This window comes from Seriola lalandi, unplaced genomic scaffold (assembly GCF_002814215.2).
Source record: "Seriola lalandi dorsalis isolate HSWRI2012SDOR001 ecotype SW California unplaced genomic scaffold, Sedor1 jcf7180002054591, whole genome shotgun sequence".
In the NCBI taxonomy this organism is placed as follows: domain Eukaryota; kingdom Metazoa; phylum Chordata; class Actinopteri; order Carangiformes; family Carangidae; genus Seriola; species Seriola lalandi.
Window position 1 is genome coordinate 95235 of NW_019525144.1, and position 19684 is coordinate 114918.

General features: G+C 41.8%; 3 protein-coding genes across 16 annotated transcripts in view; 2 read left to right on the forward strand and 1 right to left on the reverse strand.

The window, feature by feature from the left end:
- LOC111664543 (nuclear factor 1 X-type-like) overlaps positions 1 to 11704 on the forward strand; it is a 104810-nt gene extending 93106 nt beyond the window's left edge. For 9 of the 14 annotated variants that reach the window (XM_087177344.1, XM_023419192.2, XM_023419190.2 and 6 more), the window contains 3 exons: positions 940 to 1087; positions 3418 to 3506; positions 6716 to 11704. In XM_087177344.1, the coding sequence (XP_087033470.1) occupies positions 940 to 1087; positions 3418 to 3506; positions 6716 to 6730 (252 nt within the window). In that variant the 3' untranslated portion in view covers positions 6731 to 11704. The remainder of the gene's footprint in view (positions 1 to 939; positions 1088 to 3417; positions 3507 to 6715) is intronic. The other 5 variants (XM_023419194.2, XM_087177346.1, XM_023419197.2 and 2 more) reach the window with 2 other exon arrangements.
- A 603-nt stretch (positions 11705 to 12307) lies between these two features.
- LOC111664570 (uncharacterized) lies at positions 12308 to 15058 on the reverse strand. The gene is made up of 4 exons (XM_023419227.2): positions 14285 to 15058; positions 13269 to 13442; positions 13036 to 13185; positions 12308 to 12949 (listed from the first exon to the last, which is right to left on the reverse strand). Exons 1-4 carry the CDS (start codon positions 14285 to 14287, stop codon positions 12884 to 12886), a joined length of 393 nt encoding a protein of 130 aa, XP_023274995.1. The 5' UTR covers positions 14288 to 15058; the 3' UTR covers positions 12308 to 12883.
- Positions 15059 to 15458: 400 nt separating this feature from the next.
- rnf11a (ring finger protein 11a) lies at positions 15459 to 19044 on the forward strand. Its single transcript, XM_023419225.2, has 3 exons — positions 15459 to 15897; positions 16819 to 16991; positions 17278 to 19044. The coding sequence occupies exons 1-3, from the start codon at positions 15799 to 15801 to the stop codon at positions 17447 to 17449; spliced, it is 444 nt and encodes a 147-aa protein (XP_023274993.1). The 5' UTR covers positions 15459 to 15798; the 3' UTR covers positions 17450 to 19044.
- Positions 19045 to 19684: the final 640 nt, after the last annotated feature.

Genomic DNA, 19684 nt, shown 5'->3' on the forward strand with positions numbered 1-19684 from the left:
GGGGGGGGGGGTTGTAGGACACAGCTGAGCTTTCTTGAGGTGTCGTGGACCTAATTCAGTAAAACATCAGTGTCCTTTCAATAACCCCAATAACATGCCCACACTCATCCTGAAAGCTAGAGTTTCCAAACATCAAAACATAGGCATGTCATACAGTTGACTGTCAACTGGCCTTATGGGGATATTTCAGAACTATTTTCGACACACATTCATTAAGGTGCAGGGTGCTGGCAGTACTGTAAACCAATACTGTAAACTCGGCCTTCTGAGCAACTTTAAAATCACTTATCAAACCCTTTTTCACGTCCTATTATCCTTTGTTCTCCTTACTTCACCCACAAAAGAAGAATTGTAAAATTCTACATGCACATACACAGCGCACTTGCACACACAGACACCCTTTCCACATTGCTGATTTTCTCTCCTTTTTTAAATTCTTACATGGCACTTTAACAACTTCCCTTGTGACAGCTCCATTTTTCTTTTCCCCTTATGTGTGGCAATGTTCATCACTTTTCCACTTCTTATGTACCTCATTACTTTTGGCCAGACTGTCGTGTGTGTGTGTGTGTGTGTGTGTGTGTGTGTGTGTGTGTGTGTGTGTGTGTGTGTGTGTGTGTGTGTGTGTGTGTGTGTGTGTGTGTGTGTGTGTGTGTGTGTGTGTGTTTTTCTCTATTATTATTATTATGTGAGTTTGTGTCTGTGCGTACCTTAGTTTGTTTCTTAGAGAGTACTAAAGACTACTAGTGCGTATGCTGTTGATGTCTGTCTATATATGAGTGTCCTGCTCTTACATGAGACTCTGTGTGTGTGTGTGTGTGTGTGCGTGTGTGTGTGTGTGTGAGTGACCTTATTTTGTGTGGGTATGTGTGTCTGGCTCCCTGTGCACTGTATATTCTTGGGGTGTGTGCTCACCCTGTCTGTATGGTCCGTCTGCAGCCTAATGGAGGTGGCCAGAGCAAAATGCCGGGCTCCTTCCTGCTGCCCCCGCCACCCCCAGTGGCGCGCCCTGTGCCCCTCCCCATGCCCGACTCTAAAACCATCAGCACGCCCACTGACGGCGGACTCAGCTCACCCGCATCTCCGTGTAAGTCACCCCCCACTCCCACTCCCCTCCACAAACCCCCATTACTGCCCCAGTCTCCCCACAGACTTCTTACAGAGGCCAGTCCAAAACAATTTTAGGCTCCCGTAGGTTGATTAGCTCTTAGCTGGCAGCTAATTTGTCCTCTTTTCCAACCAATACTACATCAAGTCTGTTGTCCTAGAACAGATGTAGTCATCATAGAAGTCCCTGTGTTTATGGACATTGCAGCGACACTGGGGCTTTTTTTTGTAAGCTTGTAGTACTTCTTCTGACAAAGCACAGATCTGGGACTTCTACAATGACTACTGCTGCAGTTTTTCATAGTTTAGCTGGCCATCTGCTCAGTCAAACACTCAGCAGCCCCAGGAGCTTCACTCCTATTTCATCCATCACCTTATGGACTGTACGCCACAGTACTGTACTGTACTGTACCAGCGACATCCAATTCTGACAAGGCAGAAGCCACGCCTTTGCCAAACCAGAGATCCTCTTTCAAGCTCTTCTATATCTCTTGCTCTCACTCTGAAGTCCAGTTTCCTTTTCTCTCTTCATGTCTTTGCAAGCCTTCTCAGCCTTTTCCCTCCTCTTTCCTCAAATCTTTTTATTCCTTCTTTCTCTCTCTCTCTCTCTCTCTCTCTCTCTCTCTCTGGTGTTGGGTTTCCTGCTAGCACCACAAGAGGCAGTGTAGTTTCTCTCCCTTCTTTTTGATGTGTTTTGTAGTTTGGGGGGAGCAGAGCAGAGCAGGGCCGTGTGCACGTTGCCTCTGTAGCCGCAAGCCTTTGATCAACGCAGACTTTGCATGTCTGTGACAGCGGCAATACAATCTACCCCCTTCTCTCATTTCTTTTTTGCTTTGTTCTTTTCTTTATTTGATATATTCTCATATCCTCCTTTCTCATATCCTCCTTTCTTTTCCTTTATTTCTCTCTTTTTTTCTTTTTAAGGGAACAAAATTAGGGCAGTTGGCGTGGACTCCAAAAAAACATCATGCCCCACTTTACCCACCCAATCCCCTTGCCACTTTCACACAAATCTCACAACAATTAAAAATTGAGAACAACAAAAAACATGGAAATCACAGTATAACAAGAACAACCCAGTCTCTCTAAACATGAATGATAAAATCTAATCAAACCTGTCTAATTAGTGCTATACCGGGGGAGCGGGAGAGGAGTGTCATCAGGGAGCGGTGAGGCTTTGGTTGGTTCCACCCAGACAGGTGCAGTGCGAGAGTCGGGCCATGGGAGAGGCACACCAGGAGGGGGCACTGGACGGAGCAACCGGGGCATCTTCTCCTCCTTTTGTTTTGGCTTTTTCTCCTCTTCCTGTCCTATCAACCTTTTCCTCCCCTCCCCCTTCCAACTCTCTCAGATTAACGTGTCACTTTATTATTTATTTATATGAACATCAATATAAATAAATATCGTAATTTTCGTCTCTTTTTCTCATTCCGGTGGCTGTTATCACTGTATTTTTTTCTTCCCTCTCTAATTTTGTCTCTGATTCACAAGATATCGTAATTACATTCATAAGAAAAACACACCAGCACACACACACACACACACACACACACACACACACACACACACACACACACACACACACACATACACATGCATATGGTACACTCTCACCCTCACTCATGCATCAGTTTCCAGCCCTTTCACTGTCACCCCCACACATCCCCATCCCCTCAACCTCACTCAAGTCATGCACAGCAAACGTTCTACTCAGCCGCCATGTTGGAGTCCAGTGAGCACAACTGCCCTAAATTTGATCCTGTGGCATCACTGAATGGTGTCACTTTGTAGGCAAGATGCTCCTCTTAGCCTATTAAATTTAACTGGAGCATTGGTTACCACTGGTGATGAATAGAGTTCCTCCATCGGTCACCCTTTTATTAAGTCAACAGTGAGTCCTCAGTGGTTTTCTATGATTACGATGGTTTATTCTGAGGCCAGGGGTTGCTGAGGAGCGTCTGTGACTAACAGTGCAGCCATGTTTGCGGGAAGTAGCTTCTTCATGTTAGCACTAATCATTTCAGACTGCACATCCCCTTGTTAACCACAGATTAAATGGTTCAGTGAAGGAATATAACAAAGAACCTACCCGCAACATGAACAAATCACCCATGTGACTAATAGGGCATCAGTATCCCTGACCCTTACTGTCTTTTCCCAATAATTGATTTGACAGTGATGCGTAGTCCTGTAGTGAGTTAATATTATACTAAAATATATAGATGATGATGAGAGCATCAAACTCTACTATAAGCTCAGTGTGTATGTGTGTGTGTAAAAGCATGTACACACTTGTCTCTCTCTTTATAGCATACTCCACGCCAGGCTCCACAGCTCCCAACCGGTTTGTCGGCATCGGAACACGGGACAACTTTCTGAATATCCCCCAGCAGACTCAGGTACCCCACCAACCTCCCTCATTTAATTGACATCCACCCATTCACCTCCTCCTCCTCCTCCTCCTCCTCCTCCTGTGTTTTTATGTCTTTTCTTCCTTTTCCCTCATTACTTGCTGTAAGCGTGACTGCTCAGTGCTGTACGTAGAAGCGACTTCCCAGCCAACTGTTAATGCAGGCATCTTTCGAGTTTGAAGGGACAAGCATGTCATTCAGAGTGAAGGCCGTGATACAGAGGCAATACTCAGACAATGGCTCTGCATTGGCAACATGCTACAATCAGTGATTCAGCCCATGGCACCAGTGATGATCAACTGTATGAATATTTTACTACTCTAAAAGTTGAGATGACATGTGTAGCCATCCATAGCTGTTACCTACATCTGTTTGCTAAATCAGGACTTTGGTATTTTGACAACACAGTCTCAACTCAGCAGATGAAATTTGGACAGTTTTCGTGGAGACAGTTCTGTTGATACTCAATCTGAGTAGCTATTGATGAAGATAAGATGCAGCTGAAATTTCAGGAAAATGCTGGTAAGTAGACCTTGAGTTGGGATTGTGTTGCCAGACTATTTCAAAAGACTTTTATAAGCTGATACCAGTTTGAAAGCCTCTTCCTTTATGCTAAACAACTTTAGTCGTACTTGTCCACGTGTTACACACTGTCGTCGAAAAAGGGGAAGGGCTTGCAGGGGGATATTATAATGGTCTGGGGTAGAAAGTATGTAATATACAGGTATTGTCGATCATTTGTTTGCAAACTTACCCACCTACATTGACTCAAAGTGTTGCCCATGTATCAAGGCCTATAGTTTCAGTATTGGTTTACAGTTTTTGCACCACAGTAGTTTCCCTACAGTGAATGTAAGCAGTGCCAGTTAGTTTCAGCTCCAGCAGTGTTGATTTATCTCTGCAAGGCCCCACAGTGTGTATTAGTGCAGCGTGTGAGGCCAGTAGTGCACTACATTGTGGTTTCAGCTTTGGCTGCGCTCTGCCACTGGGCTGCAGTGTCTTGGGCCTCCTCCATCACCAACACAACTTTTCTCATTAGGGGCTAACCGCACCTGCCTGCAGCCAACTCGGCTCTCCTGTCCTCCCCACACATGGAAACAATCTGCATTCCTCCTTGGCCCAGCTCTGCTCGGCTGCCCCCCCACCCCCCTTTCCCTTCCCTCATGCATCAGCAGCCCACCCTCTCTCCCTTTCTCTCCCTCGCTCCTCCTGCTGCTCCCTCTAGTATTTTCAAGCTCCCCACCTGCACCACTCTCCCACAGATGTAGCCCTGGCACCGAGGGGACATCCACACACCATCCAAATGTGTGTGAGCGCCTAGGCACACACACGCGCACATACACATACACTTCAACTCTGTGCCAAAACTCTTGCCCCTCATTTTCTTTCCTAAAAAACAACAGGGCTTTTACAACAGCTTACATCTGTTCAGAACGCTTATTATCTCCTTTCTATTGCTTATCAAACGTTATTGAAAAATGTCCTCTTTGAACATTTCTGCCGGGTTTACAGCACGCATAGCGAGAATCTGGGCACTGGTATCAACTGCTCCCAGTTAGCTGAGCCTAGTAGGTCAGTAACAGTCTCAGCCAGAGTGAGTAACAGAGGTCTCTGCCTATCCTGCTGTTCTCTGGCATATGGAGAGGTTCAGACGATGGCCCTGCCAGCCCGCCTCGCCGCCTGCTAGCCAACTAGCCAAGACAGAGGGAGAGAGTCTTCCCACTGCTGTCAGCGCAAGAAGCAGAGAAAAGATGGACTGAGGAGCTCTCTGGTGGTGAGACCTCAGCTATGCAGGAGCAAGAGCGAGGGAGATAGGGGGGCATGTATGAAAAAAGTAAGAGGGACCGAGAGAAAGGGAGGGAAAAAAGAGAGAGGGAGTTAGTTGAAGCTCGCTGCACTCCACAGTCACGTCCCGGCTGTCTGGTTGCCCGCAGCAACCAGACATGATGTCATAGGCAGTTGAACTTGTACTTGAAGGGGGGTTAGAGAGGGGGGGGGTCACTTTCCACTGCCAAGGATTACATTGGGAGAGCTGGAGTAAGAGAGGGAGAGGAAAAGAGAAGCGGGTTAAGGGAAGTTGGAGCCAGGAGGAGGAGCTATCTACAAACACGAAAGAATCATGGATAGGAAGGAGGGAGGCAGAGGTGGTGGAGGATAGATGGAGGTTGAGGGGGGTTAAAGCTTTCTCTCCGTTTGCTAGAATGGGGGCACAACAGAGAGTTTGCTGTTAAAGATGGGGTGATTCGCTGCTCTCCCTGGTCCGAGGCCTGTGGAATGTCAGAGGCAGCCAGAACAGCTCAGCTTGTGCCAAAGCCTCCACTCTGCCCTCTTATCAAACTGAGAAACTGGATCCCTGGAGTAGCTGCCCTCAATAGCTTTACAGTGTAGCCTGAGACCACTCGGGCCCACAGAGCAGAGACATATTAGGAGGATCGCCTTACATGTAAACTGGTAGCGCGTGACAGAGCAGTTACAGTCTGGTGTTTGCTCACTGGAAAGCCATTCAGACGGATACAAAAACTGCTACCCTAATGCTGTTTGTAGCTGAAATAACACAAGTGTTTTTAATGAGTAAAAAGCCAGAGTCAGCCCTCCTAAAAACAGCAAGTGGTGAAGTTGAGGTAATAACTTTTTCGACACTGTATGGGACAGCTGAGCTCAGCAAGTACAGAAGTGAGAGAGAGAAAAGGAGTAGTAGGTGGCCACCTAGTGGTTCCCGACTGGTTATGCCTGTGTTCCCTTAAAACTAATCAATGTCTGCTTGTGACTCCTTGTTACTGCTTGCATATATTTTGAGTAATTTTTTTTTTTTTTTTTTTTTTAGACACCTGAAGAGGTGAAATTATCCAGTAATTCAGTAAAAAGATAAGAGGGAAACAACATTTTGTGTAGCAGCAGGTTTTTTCTTTGGTTCCTGTTTTATTTATCACTATAGATGAACTCTTGTGGAGGTTCTTACCCCAGTGTTAGGAGTCAGTGATTTATACCATTCTACCGCTTCAAAGTTAACTGTAAGATGCTGATCTGTGTTCATACTTTATACTTTTTCACACTCTGTTATGTGACACCACTTCTTTCATTCATAACAATAACTTGCGTAACTGCAGCTCAAGACTGATTAGAATCAAGAGTGACTCTAAATGTAAATCTGCTGATGTTGTTTAAAGACTCATTTTCTTTTCTCTTCTCCTCCACAGTCCTGGTTCCTCTGACAAGGCCTCTCTGAATCAACAGCTAAAATTGTGTCATGAAAATTGGAAATTTGAAAAACAAACACATCACTGCTGATTAAGAACAGACTGCTGACACTAAAAAGGTCTTTCTCTCTCGCCAACACTATTCAAAGTACTACTACAGAACCCGAAAAAACCCACCCTGCCCCCAAGAGGACTCCCAATCCAACACAATTTGAACAGGAACGTTCGTCCCCCTTTATCCAGGAGGCTTCAATGAGTGGACAGACTCAGAATGCAAGGAGGAGGAAGAGGAAGATGAGGAACTGTCTCACACACACCACGAAATGTCAGAAAGGAAACGCAATATGGTAACCTGACAAATGACCAATTATACATTTGTTGTTTCTTTTTTTAATGTTTTTTTTTCATTTTGTTGTCTCCACAATGAAACTCCATGCATTGGCTGGGAGATCCAAAAAGAACAAATAGTGGTAAACGATGAAGTCGGATGTGCGAGTTGAAAAGATTTCCACCCAGACTGCACGCCTCCATATCTATGTATTTCTCCACCCGCCTCTCCTCCAGGTCCATGGTTCCACCCAGCCCACATCCCCTCCCACCCCACCTCATCTCACCTCACCTCATCTCACCTCACCTAGCGCTCAGTGCTGCTCAGGGTCCAGACTGAAAAACCACAGCCACACGCCTGTGTGTCTCCACACTCTGCCGCTTCATTCGCTCAGCCCTGAGCCTCTTTCATTTCTGATTGGCCAATCATGGTGACACCATCCGATGGTGTGACATATATGCACTAAGTGGCTGGTCTTTGTTTACCTGTCAAAGTATCAGGGCGTCCTGCTGTGGGAGAAGTGATAGCCATGAGGCGAGTGCGAGCGAGTGAACACACGACAGACAGTCATAACACTAACTCTACATGTGCTCTTTCGTCCCCTCACCTATGCACTATTAATTTTTAATAAGGGATGAACAGTATTGCACATCGATGGTCAGATGAGCGATTAGAGAAGTGAATCGAGGCTGGCTGCCACTGCAGGAATGTGGCTGCGCTGACGTTCAAGTCTCGGCCCTGAAACATGCAGCAGCACACATATGCACATGCTCACACACAAACACGTACATGTACGCTTTGCATACAGTACATACCAGGATAGTATGTCACACAACCACTCACAATATCATCTTGTTATTATTCATAGACATGGATTTTAATTTACAGGAATGCATCAGCATCAGCTTCATATTATTAGTTTTCATTTTGTTTGTAGGCGTTTTCTTGCGATTTTTTTTTTTTTCTTTTTTTTTTTTTGCCGGATTTGGTTTTGGTTTTGTCTCACTTGGATTGTTTTAACCTTCTCTTGCATGTAATAACATTTTTTCTTTAGTTTGCAGTAATACGTTAAGAATCGTGCTTGAATTTCAGCGAAACAGATTTCAACGAAACAGTAAGAGCAGTTTCTCAAATCTCTCTCACGTACAGACAGCACAGTATAACAGCTCATCACATGCATCCCTTGCATTGCTTCACCCTGTATCCCTTAGTCCAGTCACAGGAAAACCCAGAGGAATACACACATACACACACACACACACACACACACACACACACACACACACACACACACATAAAAATTTACACTAACACCACCAACAACCTGACATAAACTAATAAAGGGAAGCCTTTATATTTGGTTCTCCAAACTGCCTTTGTTAATGGTTTTTCATTCACTTAAGATTTGTCTTTTTAATTTGAGGTATTTTTTCTATGTAAATGTTCACATTGAAATTGCTATTGGTATTATTTTCATCATGACACAATCCAACAAAAGCCGACCTCACAAAATAACTGGACTGCCTAGCTGTTGGTTCTATTTTGCAGGGATAGTAAACAGGGCTGAGACCCTGTTCTCAGCCTCTCTAGTAACATTAGCTCTATGTACTAAAACCATATATCAAGACTATAACAATATATGAAAGTGCCTCTGTATTCCCTTCATGCAATTAGTAATAAACTTGACTTCAGGTTCTCTTCCCACATATAAGCTAAGCTACAGGGAATGGTAGCGTTGGTGCATGTGGAAACCATTGGCCTAGGACAGATCTTTATAGAGGACTGCAAACTTTTTTTTGTAAAGACAGAGAGAGAGATCTTATACATATATATTTATGATATATGCTCCTTTTTAACTTTTACTACATGAGCTTGTTGGCAGTCTAGTTATTTTCTGAACTCTCACCCCCCCACCCCCACCCCCCCCCCCCCCCACACAACCTGTTTCAGTAACATCTCCTTACTGTTACCAGTACGAATCAAACGACACACGCCATCGCCATCTGCAGCGCAGCATTACAATACCTAGACGAACATGTCAAAAATCGACAGTAGGTTTGAAGAAAAAAAAGTGTTTGTTTTTTGATGGAAAGTATTATTATTGAAAAATATGTGTCGATTGAGCCACGTGCAATGCATTGGGTAGATCATTGTGTTTGTCTGTTAGAGATTTTTAAGAAAGCTAAGAGAAAAGAGAAAAAAAATGTATTTGTTTCAAGTCCATAAGCTCCAGGACTCTAAACTCGAGGGCCATGAAAAATCCTAGTCTTTGTAAGTTGGGGGTATTTGTTTTTATTTCCTTTTGTCTCTTTTTTAATGTTTTATGTATAATCATTTGTTTATAAAAATGTGGGAGGGCTGAAGGAAAAAAATCTACACAACTTCAGAAAAAAATTCTCTATCATCAGATGAAAACTGGTGCTTTAACACTATAAAGTACATTCAGAACTATTATAAATGAATGGTAATGAACAAAAATAACAGACCATTTAGGAAACAGCATTATTCCTCTCTCTATTTGTATTCTTCTTCTATTTGTATTGAGTGGGGGGAGAGGTTCCTATTCCTTAAGGTTGTGACACAAAAGGCATTTTGGTTCAACCTTTAGAAAAAAAAAAAAACCTATACTGTCAAGCCTAAGAAACTCTTCAGATAACTTACCCATGCACTGCCTGAAACTCACCAGCAAAAACAAACAAAAAAAACCCTCCCAGTTTAATTCATTTCTATCACCCACATTGGCATAAATACATGACAAGTTCCTGTGCTGTGGGAGATGCTTCACATCCACAAATCTTTTTATTCCCATGATCATCTTAATATTTTTCTGAATCTAGAGCTGGATAGAGCTCAGCAGGTTGTGTTGAGACACCTGAGTTGAAGTGGAAAGAGTGTTTAAGTTAAGACCTCCTGTCTCCTGTGCAGATAACAGAAACAACAGAAAAAGGGGCAAAAAGCAGCTTAAAATCGGGCAAAAATATGAGGTCTGACCCATGTATGAAACAGGCAGCAAAGTGAGCCTCTCCCCTGTTCCACCCCCTCCTCTGTAAATGACTCTTATAGTGCTTGTGCTGTAGTGTATAGTTTCCCAGCAGTTAAAGGTTGTCCCTTAAAAGTGCCTTTTGTTCACAGACTCCATTTTGTAATCCAGATCGCCCTTTTTTTCGAAATGGCTTGAGGTAGCAGGTTGCCCCTGAGTGCTGCAAGGAGGGAAAAGAAAGGTCGTCGCCTATTCAGCGCTCAGGGACAACTTTATTCTCCGGCTGAAAATGAATCCCCTCCATTGTACCTCCCCTATATCCTCTCTTCCTTTTCAAAAGCCGTATATATATATATATATAGTACAAAAGGAAACTGGTGTGAATTAGTTCTTTACTTTTTATTGATAAATGATGACAAAAAAAAAATTTTTTGAAAAGGCAAAAAAACTTGTTCTCGTTCAGCTCTTGCTTTTTTTCTTCCCCTCTGTCTCCACTGTCTGTTTTCTCTTAGACACTGGAGTAGTCTGTAACTGTGTGTCTGTCACTCTCCGTCTCTCTCTCTCTCTCTCTCTCTCTCTCTCTCTCTCTCCGTCTCTCACACACTCTCTCTCGCTCTCTCTCTCTCTCTCTCCTCTGCCCTCTCCGCTGTTGGGAGGGCGAAAAAAAAAAATATTGCCGAAAAACTTTTGTCTGAGCAGAATGCAGTTAGCTCACATGTTATTCTTGTCTGTATGCTTCACATTGTATTACCATACCCATCTTCTTCAGCTTCTCCATTCAACAGCTAATGTAAGTGAACAAATTACGCTGACGGGCTTTTGGGGGTGTCCTTGGGTGGGTTAGGAAGGGACGACAGGGGTTCAGGGGTTTGGGGTTGAAGAGGTTTACAGAGAAGATTAATGGGGTCGAGAGGGCTGGAGGAATTGCTTTGGGATGTTGGAAAGGGGCTGCTTGGACTAGAGTTCAAAAGAGCAAACTAAGAGTTTGCTCTTTTGTTTTAGCTATTTATTTTTTGGCTTTGTTTTATTCCCCACTTTTTGTTTCCTTTTAATTTGGATTTCTTTTAATATTTGCTATCAGGGTATGCTGTCGTTTAGGCTCCCTTGAGGATGCCTTGGACTGTAAATGAAAGCTACAAGCACCTTATAACCGGACTTGTCCTGCATGAGGCTGAAAGAGGGGGCGTTGCATTTCCAGGACATATCCCCACATCCATTCAAACCAATCTTTTAAAGTGAAGTATTATTGTTCACGGCGGGTTTCACACAGCGAAACTCTCAGCAGTATTAGCCATCTACAACAAACCAACCAGATAGTTGAAAAGGCCAGCATGAACCTGATCTCTCAGATTTTTGAGGATTCAAGGAAGTCCCTCCATTTTTCTCCTCTGACCACCTCATGCTGGACTGCTCCGTGTCTTTGTTCTGTTGTTTATTTTGTTCTTTATCTTCTTAAGCGTGTATGGTTATTGGTGTAATAGGCAGCACCCTAGGCCCCCTGACTCCCAGCTCTTCTACGCCTCTGTCTACACCCTCAGTGCAGCACCACTTCTTTGTGAGAACACCCCCAGAGCTCTAGGTGAAATGCATGTGTTAATTACAGTTTCTTTTCCATAAGAAGAAAAACACAGTTTGAGAAGAGCAGCACCTGATTGAATAAAAAAGGATGTTCTTGACTGTACCATCTTGCTGTGCCATGTCTTTCTTTCTATAGACTGATGCTTAAATAAAGAATAAACTCTGGAGCTGCATGCTGTCCTGCAATAATTATGATATAGCAGGCATAAGCATGCTAATAAGCAAATGCCAGTTTAGTTGTCTTGATATAACTGTAAATGCGATCCAGGGATATTCAATCACACTTTTGATCCAGATTCAAATATCTGAACAACTACTGGATGGATCACCATAAAACCTTGTTTAAATATCCATGGGCCAAATTCTGTTGACTTTGGTTATCCACTTACTTTTCATTTAGCACCACCAGCAGGTTATGGCTTGCTCAATTGATAGCATTCAGTTTTGAATGAAATGTCTCAATAACTATTGAATGGATTGCTTAAATTTGGGACAAAGAATCCTGGTCCCTACAGGATGAATTGTAAAAAAATCAACTCAGGTTAAAATGTATATTTACCCAGTACCTATAGTTCATGACCAGGTACCTGCAAAAAATAGTGACATTCCCATCAGCCTCAGCTGCGCTTGTTAGCATGGAATACAGATCAGCATGTTAGTGTTGTCATTGTGAACATGTTAGACTTTAATTGGGGATTTCATGAAAGACAGATTAAAAACGCTTTAATTTGAGACTGCAGAAATCCTGTGCAGGTCAAGTTCCAAAACACTTAATCCAACAATTACCTTAGTTCACCCAATATCCCTGCCTGATACATGTCCTTTCCTTTCAAACTTCACACCACAGGTTTGTAGCACATGAGCCAGAAATAAATTACATCACATGTTTTTCAGTCAAACCTTTTTGTCTAAAATCTGTCAAGTTTACCTTTAAATAATAAATAGAGTACTATGTACACTCAAAGTGCTTTTACTTAGTCTTCATATTTTGCGTCACTAAAATATCCATCTTGAAGCTCATTTCAGTTCAAAGTTTCTCAAAGACACTATAAAGTATGAATATATGCATGTATATATATATAAATATGAATTTCAATTCAGCTGCAAGTGATGAGGATGATGATGATTGAAGGCTGAAATAACATTCAAACATCTTTGGCCAGAACATAAAGCACTGTGCTATCTCACTTATACCATGTAGAAGTGCTTCAAGTTAAATTGAGATCAGCTTTTTTCAAGTACTCTTAAATGTAGATCTTTGTTTTCACGTAACTAAAGTGCTTCAGGCCTGTTGGTCCTCTTCGGCTGGCTCCATCTGAGTGGCTTGTTCATCTTGCTGCTCTGTCATCTAGAATAAGAAAATCAAAAGTTGTTTTTTATGTTTTATATGCTAAAGAAATAAAAAAAGAACATATCTACTTAAAGACAATCTACCAGTGTGCCATGAAGTGCCTGTGGTGCCGGGTTAGTTTCCTGCACTGGAATGTGTTTCTCTTTTGTGTCAGAATCATTGTCTTCCTGTTCTTCTGATGGTGTAGAAAGGGGTCCATTTTGCACTTGGAAGAGTGGTGGATTTTCTTCACCCTGAATATGGAAAGGGTTTCACAATAAGATCTTTTAAGGGTCTCACAACAACATTAACATTAAATGGTGGAGGAGACACTTACCTGAGCATCATGGAGAGCCTCTGGTGAGGGATTTGACTCCAGGGTGGGAGAGTGCCCGGTAAAAGGTATTGCAGCAAACTGAGGCTGTGGTTTAGGATGTTTTTTTTGAGCCAGGTTTCCTGGCAGCGGCAGTGATGATGGTGGTGGTGGTGGTGGTGGTGTTGGAGCTGTGTCCTAAATGTATGAAGAGTGACATTAGAGAATACACAAATCCCTCCCTTGTATCCAAGTTAGGCTCCTTTCCCCTAGCCTCGGTCTGACAGCAAATCTTTCTGGAAAACTGATATATGATACTGAGGTTGTGTCCATATTCTAAACCAAATAAGTATTTAGTACTCAGGGCCATTGCTATCACTGGAGATACAGTAGTCATCCTCTGTAATATTTCAGGAAAAACTATTAATAATAATCATCTGAGTATTAGTGGCTTCAGAAAACAAGAAATTTAATTTCCTCATAATGTATATGTGAAGAAACTTGAAATGTATGCTACTACCCTTTGATTCAGTAGTAATATTGACTAATTATCAAATCCATATTCAAGTCAAATGCATACACAATGAGCCGTACTGGATCCAATAGACCTGGACCAGACGTCCCCCGATCAAACTCAAGTCTGGACCAGATCAAATATGGATCTCAATCCATCCAATATGGATCTGGGCCAGATCCAGTACAGATCATTTAGGTCAGATTCAGTACAGATATGGGCCTGTTCTGGCCCAGATTGAAAAAACGGATACGCGCCGGTATTGGCCCGTTGTGCGGATATGGCCCAGATTTTATGTAGGCTCCGGGCTGGATCCGGGCCAAATAATATTTGCTATGTGGGAAATGACTTTGTCAACTTCAACACAGAATTTGACAGACTCAGTCCACCACTGCAGGAATTAACAATCTAACTATCTTAAGTATGACACAAATAAAATACAATGAGCTATATCAAACACGTCACCATAACTTTGTTTTGTGTTTTGTATTTGTATTGTAAGGTATGAGTCGTCTCTTCCTCTTACCATCTCTCAGCCCTTTCAAGTCTCTCTTCAGGCAAAAACAACGGAAATGGAGTAGGACGGATTACAGACAGATCGGCCCAAAACAGAAAATGTATGCCCACCGAAAGGATAACAGTAAATGTATTCGCACGTTAAGCTACAAGTAACCACCCACGTGCTGTGTGACCCGCCCCCGTTAATCACACACGCAATAGCAATATTCGGTCATATTATATGTCCATGTGTGTCTGGCGCAGGAAGAGACACCCCCGCGGAAGACAACGGTGATCTCACGAGATCACGGCCACGGTGGCTGCTAGGTATTGATGTATATATCCATGCAGCTTCTCTCCACTGGCTGTAAACCATGCATTCCTGCAGGGCATGGTGTGAAATGCCTGATCCCCTCTAATGATTTTAGTAACACGAAAACCAGAAGTAATTTGCATGTGAAGCCTTGACTGTCTAAATATTTGACAGATCGACAATGAAAGCTATTGTCTTTTATTTCTTTCCTCTTCCGGTGTATTTTAACTATGGGTCCATGTTTTCAATTTATTTATTCATGTAGTCTGAGAGGAACAGTTCCAGCGATCAAGTCTTATCAGCTGATTTATATACATTTGCAAAGTTATATGATGGCATGCCTTACATCGGAGATGTAGCCCATCCAAACTTTCGTGTAAAAGCTATACAGATCTTAACAGTAGATCTTTAATGGGTTACCCTGTCATACAAAAGAACATAATTATAACAACAATTAGTGGAGACTCAGAACAAGCTGAACAGATTGGTCTCAAAGCATGTCATTAAATGGAAATCGTATCTAAGGGGATTTTGTGTTTCAGACTGGGAAGCTGCTGAAACTTTCTCTTTACTGCAACTTTTAGTACATCCAGTTACAATACTTCAGATTAAAACTATCAGCATCACAAACGTTGAATTTGGTTTCCAAGAGACAAAAACTGCATTATATGTTAAATCCCTGTCTTAACCCATGCTTTATCTCAAACTTAATATTAAGTAATAAACATCCTCCCAAAATGTTTAACTGTATACAGTTATAAAACAAATGATCTTTTGACTCAATCTTTTCGGCAGTCATATTCCCCCTGAGGGCACTCATTAGTACTTAAAAACAACTTTTACATTTTAAAAGTCTCCGCTTTTATTTTGAACGTCTGAGAATATACAATTTTCCTGATGACGGTATTTCCGGTCTGTGTTTTTCCTTGTAAAAACAAGAAGCCAAAACACAAATCTCTTCATTGTTACAGTTCAAATCTATGTCATCGGATATTGTACCAACAACCGTGTAACTCTAGCATTGGACGAGTGAGCGACGTCGCTTCTCCCGACTCTTCTCCGTCCAGCTCTTCACGGCATGTCAACAAACTATCAGCTAACAGCTTGCTAAGCTAACGTCAAGCCAAATCGTTCAGACAGCTTCTCGTTAGCTTAGCTCGAGTTGACACTTTGCTGAGTGTCTCTCGGCCTCGGAAAGAAGCGGACCCTCTCATGGTGGCCTCAGTTCAATGGGGAACTGTCTGTTTTCGCAAGGTGCGGATGACCTGTCGCTGCTGAACGAGTCCGAGGGGGGCAGTCTGCCCGGAGAGCCTCCGCCGCCCTACCAGGTGAGCAGTCCGGGGCTCAAGTTAAAAACACTCCGGGGATTTAAGAGCATGTCACCTCATTAATTTTAATAAGCCATTACCATAAAATCTACTAATCAGTGATGGGGAGTATTATATTTGGCAACTGGATACTGTAGAGCAACATGAAGTGTGTAAACATGGGTCAAGAAAAAATTAATTAGCTATGTTAGGAAAACATTGTCCCACGGTGCTGCACAGTAAGAAAACTGGACCTAACCAAGTGTAATGCAGTCATCAAATAAAATACATCTTAAAATATTCTGACAACCAAAATCCCAGACAATACCAAGACTAAACAACAGTGTGTTTATATCATCCATCACTACTAAGTTGGCCATTCTCCTAGTGTTGACAAAAGCACAGGAGCATTGTGGTGTCCTCCAAATTACTTTACTCACCAAACTGACATGATCAGTTTGACAAATATCAATATTAATATCAATGTCAGAAATCTAGTATCTGTCAGCCTCTAATGCAAAAGGAACATTCACATACAGCACTGCAAAAGTGAAAGTTAGGATGTTTTCAAAAATCATGCCAAGAATAGTTTTTACTTATCAAATAACTTCAAAAAAGTGATGTAAACACAAGAAAAACCTAAATTATATACATTTTTGGTGTAACACCCACTGTATTTAAAATAGCACCAGTATTCTTACTTACACTTGTGCACAGTTTTTCAAGGTAAATGGCAGGTAGGTTGTTCCAAGCAACCTAAGTTTTTTCTGTGCATTTAGGCTGTTTCAATGTCTTCTGTCTCTTCATGTAATCCCACACTGACCTGTGGGGGCCAGACAATCTGTTGTAGGACTCCATGTTCTCCTGTATATGTAAAATCCCCCTTCTAAGAGAATTTGCATCATAAATGACACAATCTCTCCTCTGCTCCTTTTTTTCCAGGAGCGAACCCAACCAGTGCCGGTATACCATCCCACCCCAGGTGAGAGTCGTTTGGCCAGCCAGCTGACTGAGGAGGAGCAAATCCGCATTGCCCAGCGCATCGGTCTCATCCACCACCTGCCCAGAGGCATCTTCGACCCGGGCTCCGACCCCTCTGACAAGAAAGTTAAAGAGTGAGTCTTATACAAACAAAACCCATCACATAATTTGTTTTATTTTTGTATTGTATTATAATTATTTGCTTAATTTATTGTTATAAAAATAATGATTTATGAAACTATTCTGACACAAAAATAGTAGTTATACTTGCTGTTTGTTAGTGGAGATATGTTCATTTTTAACGTTTAACTTTAACTATTTTCTGTTTGAAAATCTGTAAAAGTGATTAATCTGACAGAAGCTAATTTTCTTCAGGTTTGAAGATGAATAAGAATGATTATGAAATACTATTTTCAACAGGTGTGTGATCTGCATGATGGATTTTGAGTACGGCGATCCCATTCGGTTCTTGCCCTGTCTTCACATCTACCATGTGGATTGCATTGACCCCTGGTTGATGCGCTCCTTCACCTGCCCCTCCTGCATGGAGCCGGTAGATGCAGCCTTGCTGTCAACCTACGAAACCAACTGAGCAGCCCCAGGTGGTGGCTCCTGCCTAAAAGTTAATGCACCTTTTTTTAACCAAATCTGTCCTAGCTGTTCAGACAGGTAGCCAAGATGATGTGGCATCATGCAGACGTGTTGAGGGTGTTTTAGGGTGCAGTCACATTTTGAAAACTGTGTCCTACAGTACATTGCTTAGGTCTGACTATTTGCCTTTAAAAAGTAGGACAGTGTGCCAAATCAAGCTAGATGAAGAATACAAAAAGCTGAACAAGTAGCAAAATATTACTGCAAAGTAATTTCACTTTTGTATGACTGACAGTCAACTTTAATTTGTTGATTTTTATGGCAATTAAATGTATGTCACAAATGTCATTTACTTCCCCTTTTAAGGCATAATGTGCAATATGTTATATCAAAGGAGAAAATGCAGGAAATTTGTCTTTGTCAAGTACACAGCATTAACTGTCAGACAGTGAAAACATGGAAGTTACTGCGTTTTTCAAATGAACTCATGGCCTTGAATGTCACAAAAACACAGGCCTCTATTGAATTGCAATCATCAACACACAGAAAAATAACGTTAACTACATTATAATTAATAACTACATTTTAATGAACAGAGATATGCTAAGAGGTCCCAAGATCATTCATGAGAATCATCATCATACAGCTTTTGAAGATATCGGAAGATTGAGTCTATGTTATGTGACTAGGGTTTGTTGTCTGTAACGTTTTTGCTTTGAAGCTGCTTTTGTAGATGTGGATCTGTTTTTTTGCCTTTCTACATTATGGATCCTCTCCTTTGCTTTGCCTCAGGTTTGTGGTCTTTGTTTTGTTTTAAAAAATCAGTCCTGAGTGTGTCCTTTTCAGTGTTTACTGTCACTGACATTTACAAAGACGAGATATGCTGTGCAGTCCCTCTTAAGCACCTTGGGATAACCCTCATCTAGCACTCTGTAGCTTATAGATTTCATAGGGGTGTGTGTGGGGGGGGGGGACACACATCGAGGTAGCATTGTGAATTAACCCTGTCCGTTGTAAACCGTGTTGTAGTTACCTCTCTTTTTCTATTTTGAAGCTGATGGATTTTGTTTTGTGTTGATGGCCTTCTTAAAGCAAGTGATGCATTTCCAGAGCTTCTGGGTCTGGTCAAACAAATTTCTGATATTTTTGTATTAGACATGTACTCTCTGATACTGACTTCATAATGTATAGCACAAGTTAAATGGTGAGTCAGAAGCTACAGCAGTAGAAAGGAATGTATCTTGATTGTAAAGCATTATTTCAGCTCTTAAAGATTTGGACAGTATAAGTGACAAGAAGAGGATGTTTCTGTTTTACTCGGGCTGCTGTGCCTTTAAAGGTTGGGGTGAGCCAATTCCAGTGAAGTACAGTCATTTCTGACATAACTTTTGTTTTTCTCATAGTCATCCTCTAGAGGGAGACAGATACCAGCATTGTACTGATTTGTGTCGCTGTCAAATAGGCCTAGGATGAAGCCAAACGTTTTCTCTGGCTGCTGTTAACAATCATTTTGTGCTTTAATTTATAATGTGTGCCACCAGTGCACAGGTTTTACGAAAATCCTGAAAACACAATAAAAGTGGATACCAAATTTTACTAGCGTATGAGGTGCTGATTCTTAAATTCACATACAAGCTGTGTGGCGCAATAGCATGCTTTTGTTTTCATTTGGGTAAGTCATAGTTCCTTTTTAACTTGTATTACACAAGCATAAATTGGCTGTGACAAGATTGAATCATACAACAGCTGGAACACTGTTTAATGACTCTAGTTTCCATATTTGTTCAATGAAATGATGATGGTGATTTATCGTTCCCAACGACTTGTTTGTACCAACTCCCTGTTCGGTGGGAAACATGAAAAATTGACAGAGACTATTTAGTTTATAGTTCAGTCCTGGATAGTGTAGTAGTTGAGTCCATGGGGAATAAAGTGCAAGTCTTTACAAATATTGACAAAAGTTGCTCCCTGGCACCATCACATATTTCTCTTTTTCTGTTTCAGGTGAAACAATTTCTCAGCGAGTGGACTGACAGAACATAAACATATATTGGATTTTGATTATTGATTGTCTCTTTTTATCAAACAAAAAAACAAAAGATTGATAGAAGGGGTAATTAAGAAATTAACCAATAATAATAATCATTAGCACCAGTGCTCATTTCTGAAGGTGCTTGCCTGATAAAAACAGGGCAAAAATAACTGCGTGTAGTAGTTTACCAGCAATTGTGTACAT

Coding starts and splice junctions, on each gene's coding strand:
- LOC111664570 (XM_023419227.2), bottom strand. Junction 13,186..13,268: donor AGGCTCTCCATGATGCTCAG/GTAAGTGTCTCC, acceptor TTCCATATTCAG/GGTGAAGAAAATCCACCACT. Junction 12,950..13,035: donor AGGCACTTCATGGCACACTG/GTAGATTGTCTT, acceptor TTCTTATTCTAG/ATGACAGAGCAGCAAGATGA.
- rnf11a (XM_023419225.2), top strand. CDS start 15,799: ATGGGGAACTGTCTGTTTTCGCAAGGTGCGGATGACCTGTCGCTGCTG. Junction 15,898..16,818: donor AGCCTCCGCCGCCCTACCAG/GTGAGCAGTCCG, acceptor CTTTTTTTCCAG/GAGCGAACCCAACCAGTGCC. Junction 16,992..17,277: donor TCTGACAAGAAAGTTAAAGA/GTGAGTCTTATA, acceptor TATTTTCAACAG/GTGTGTGATCTGCATGATGG.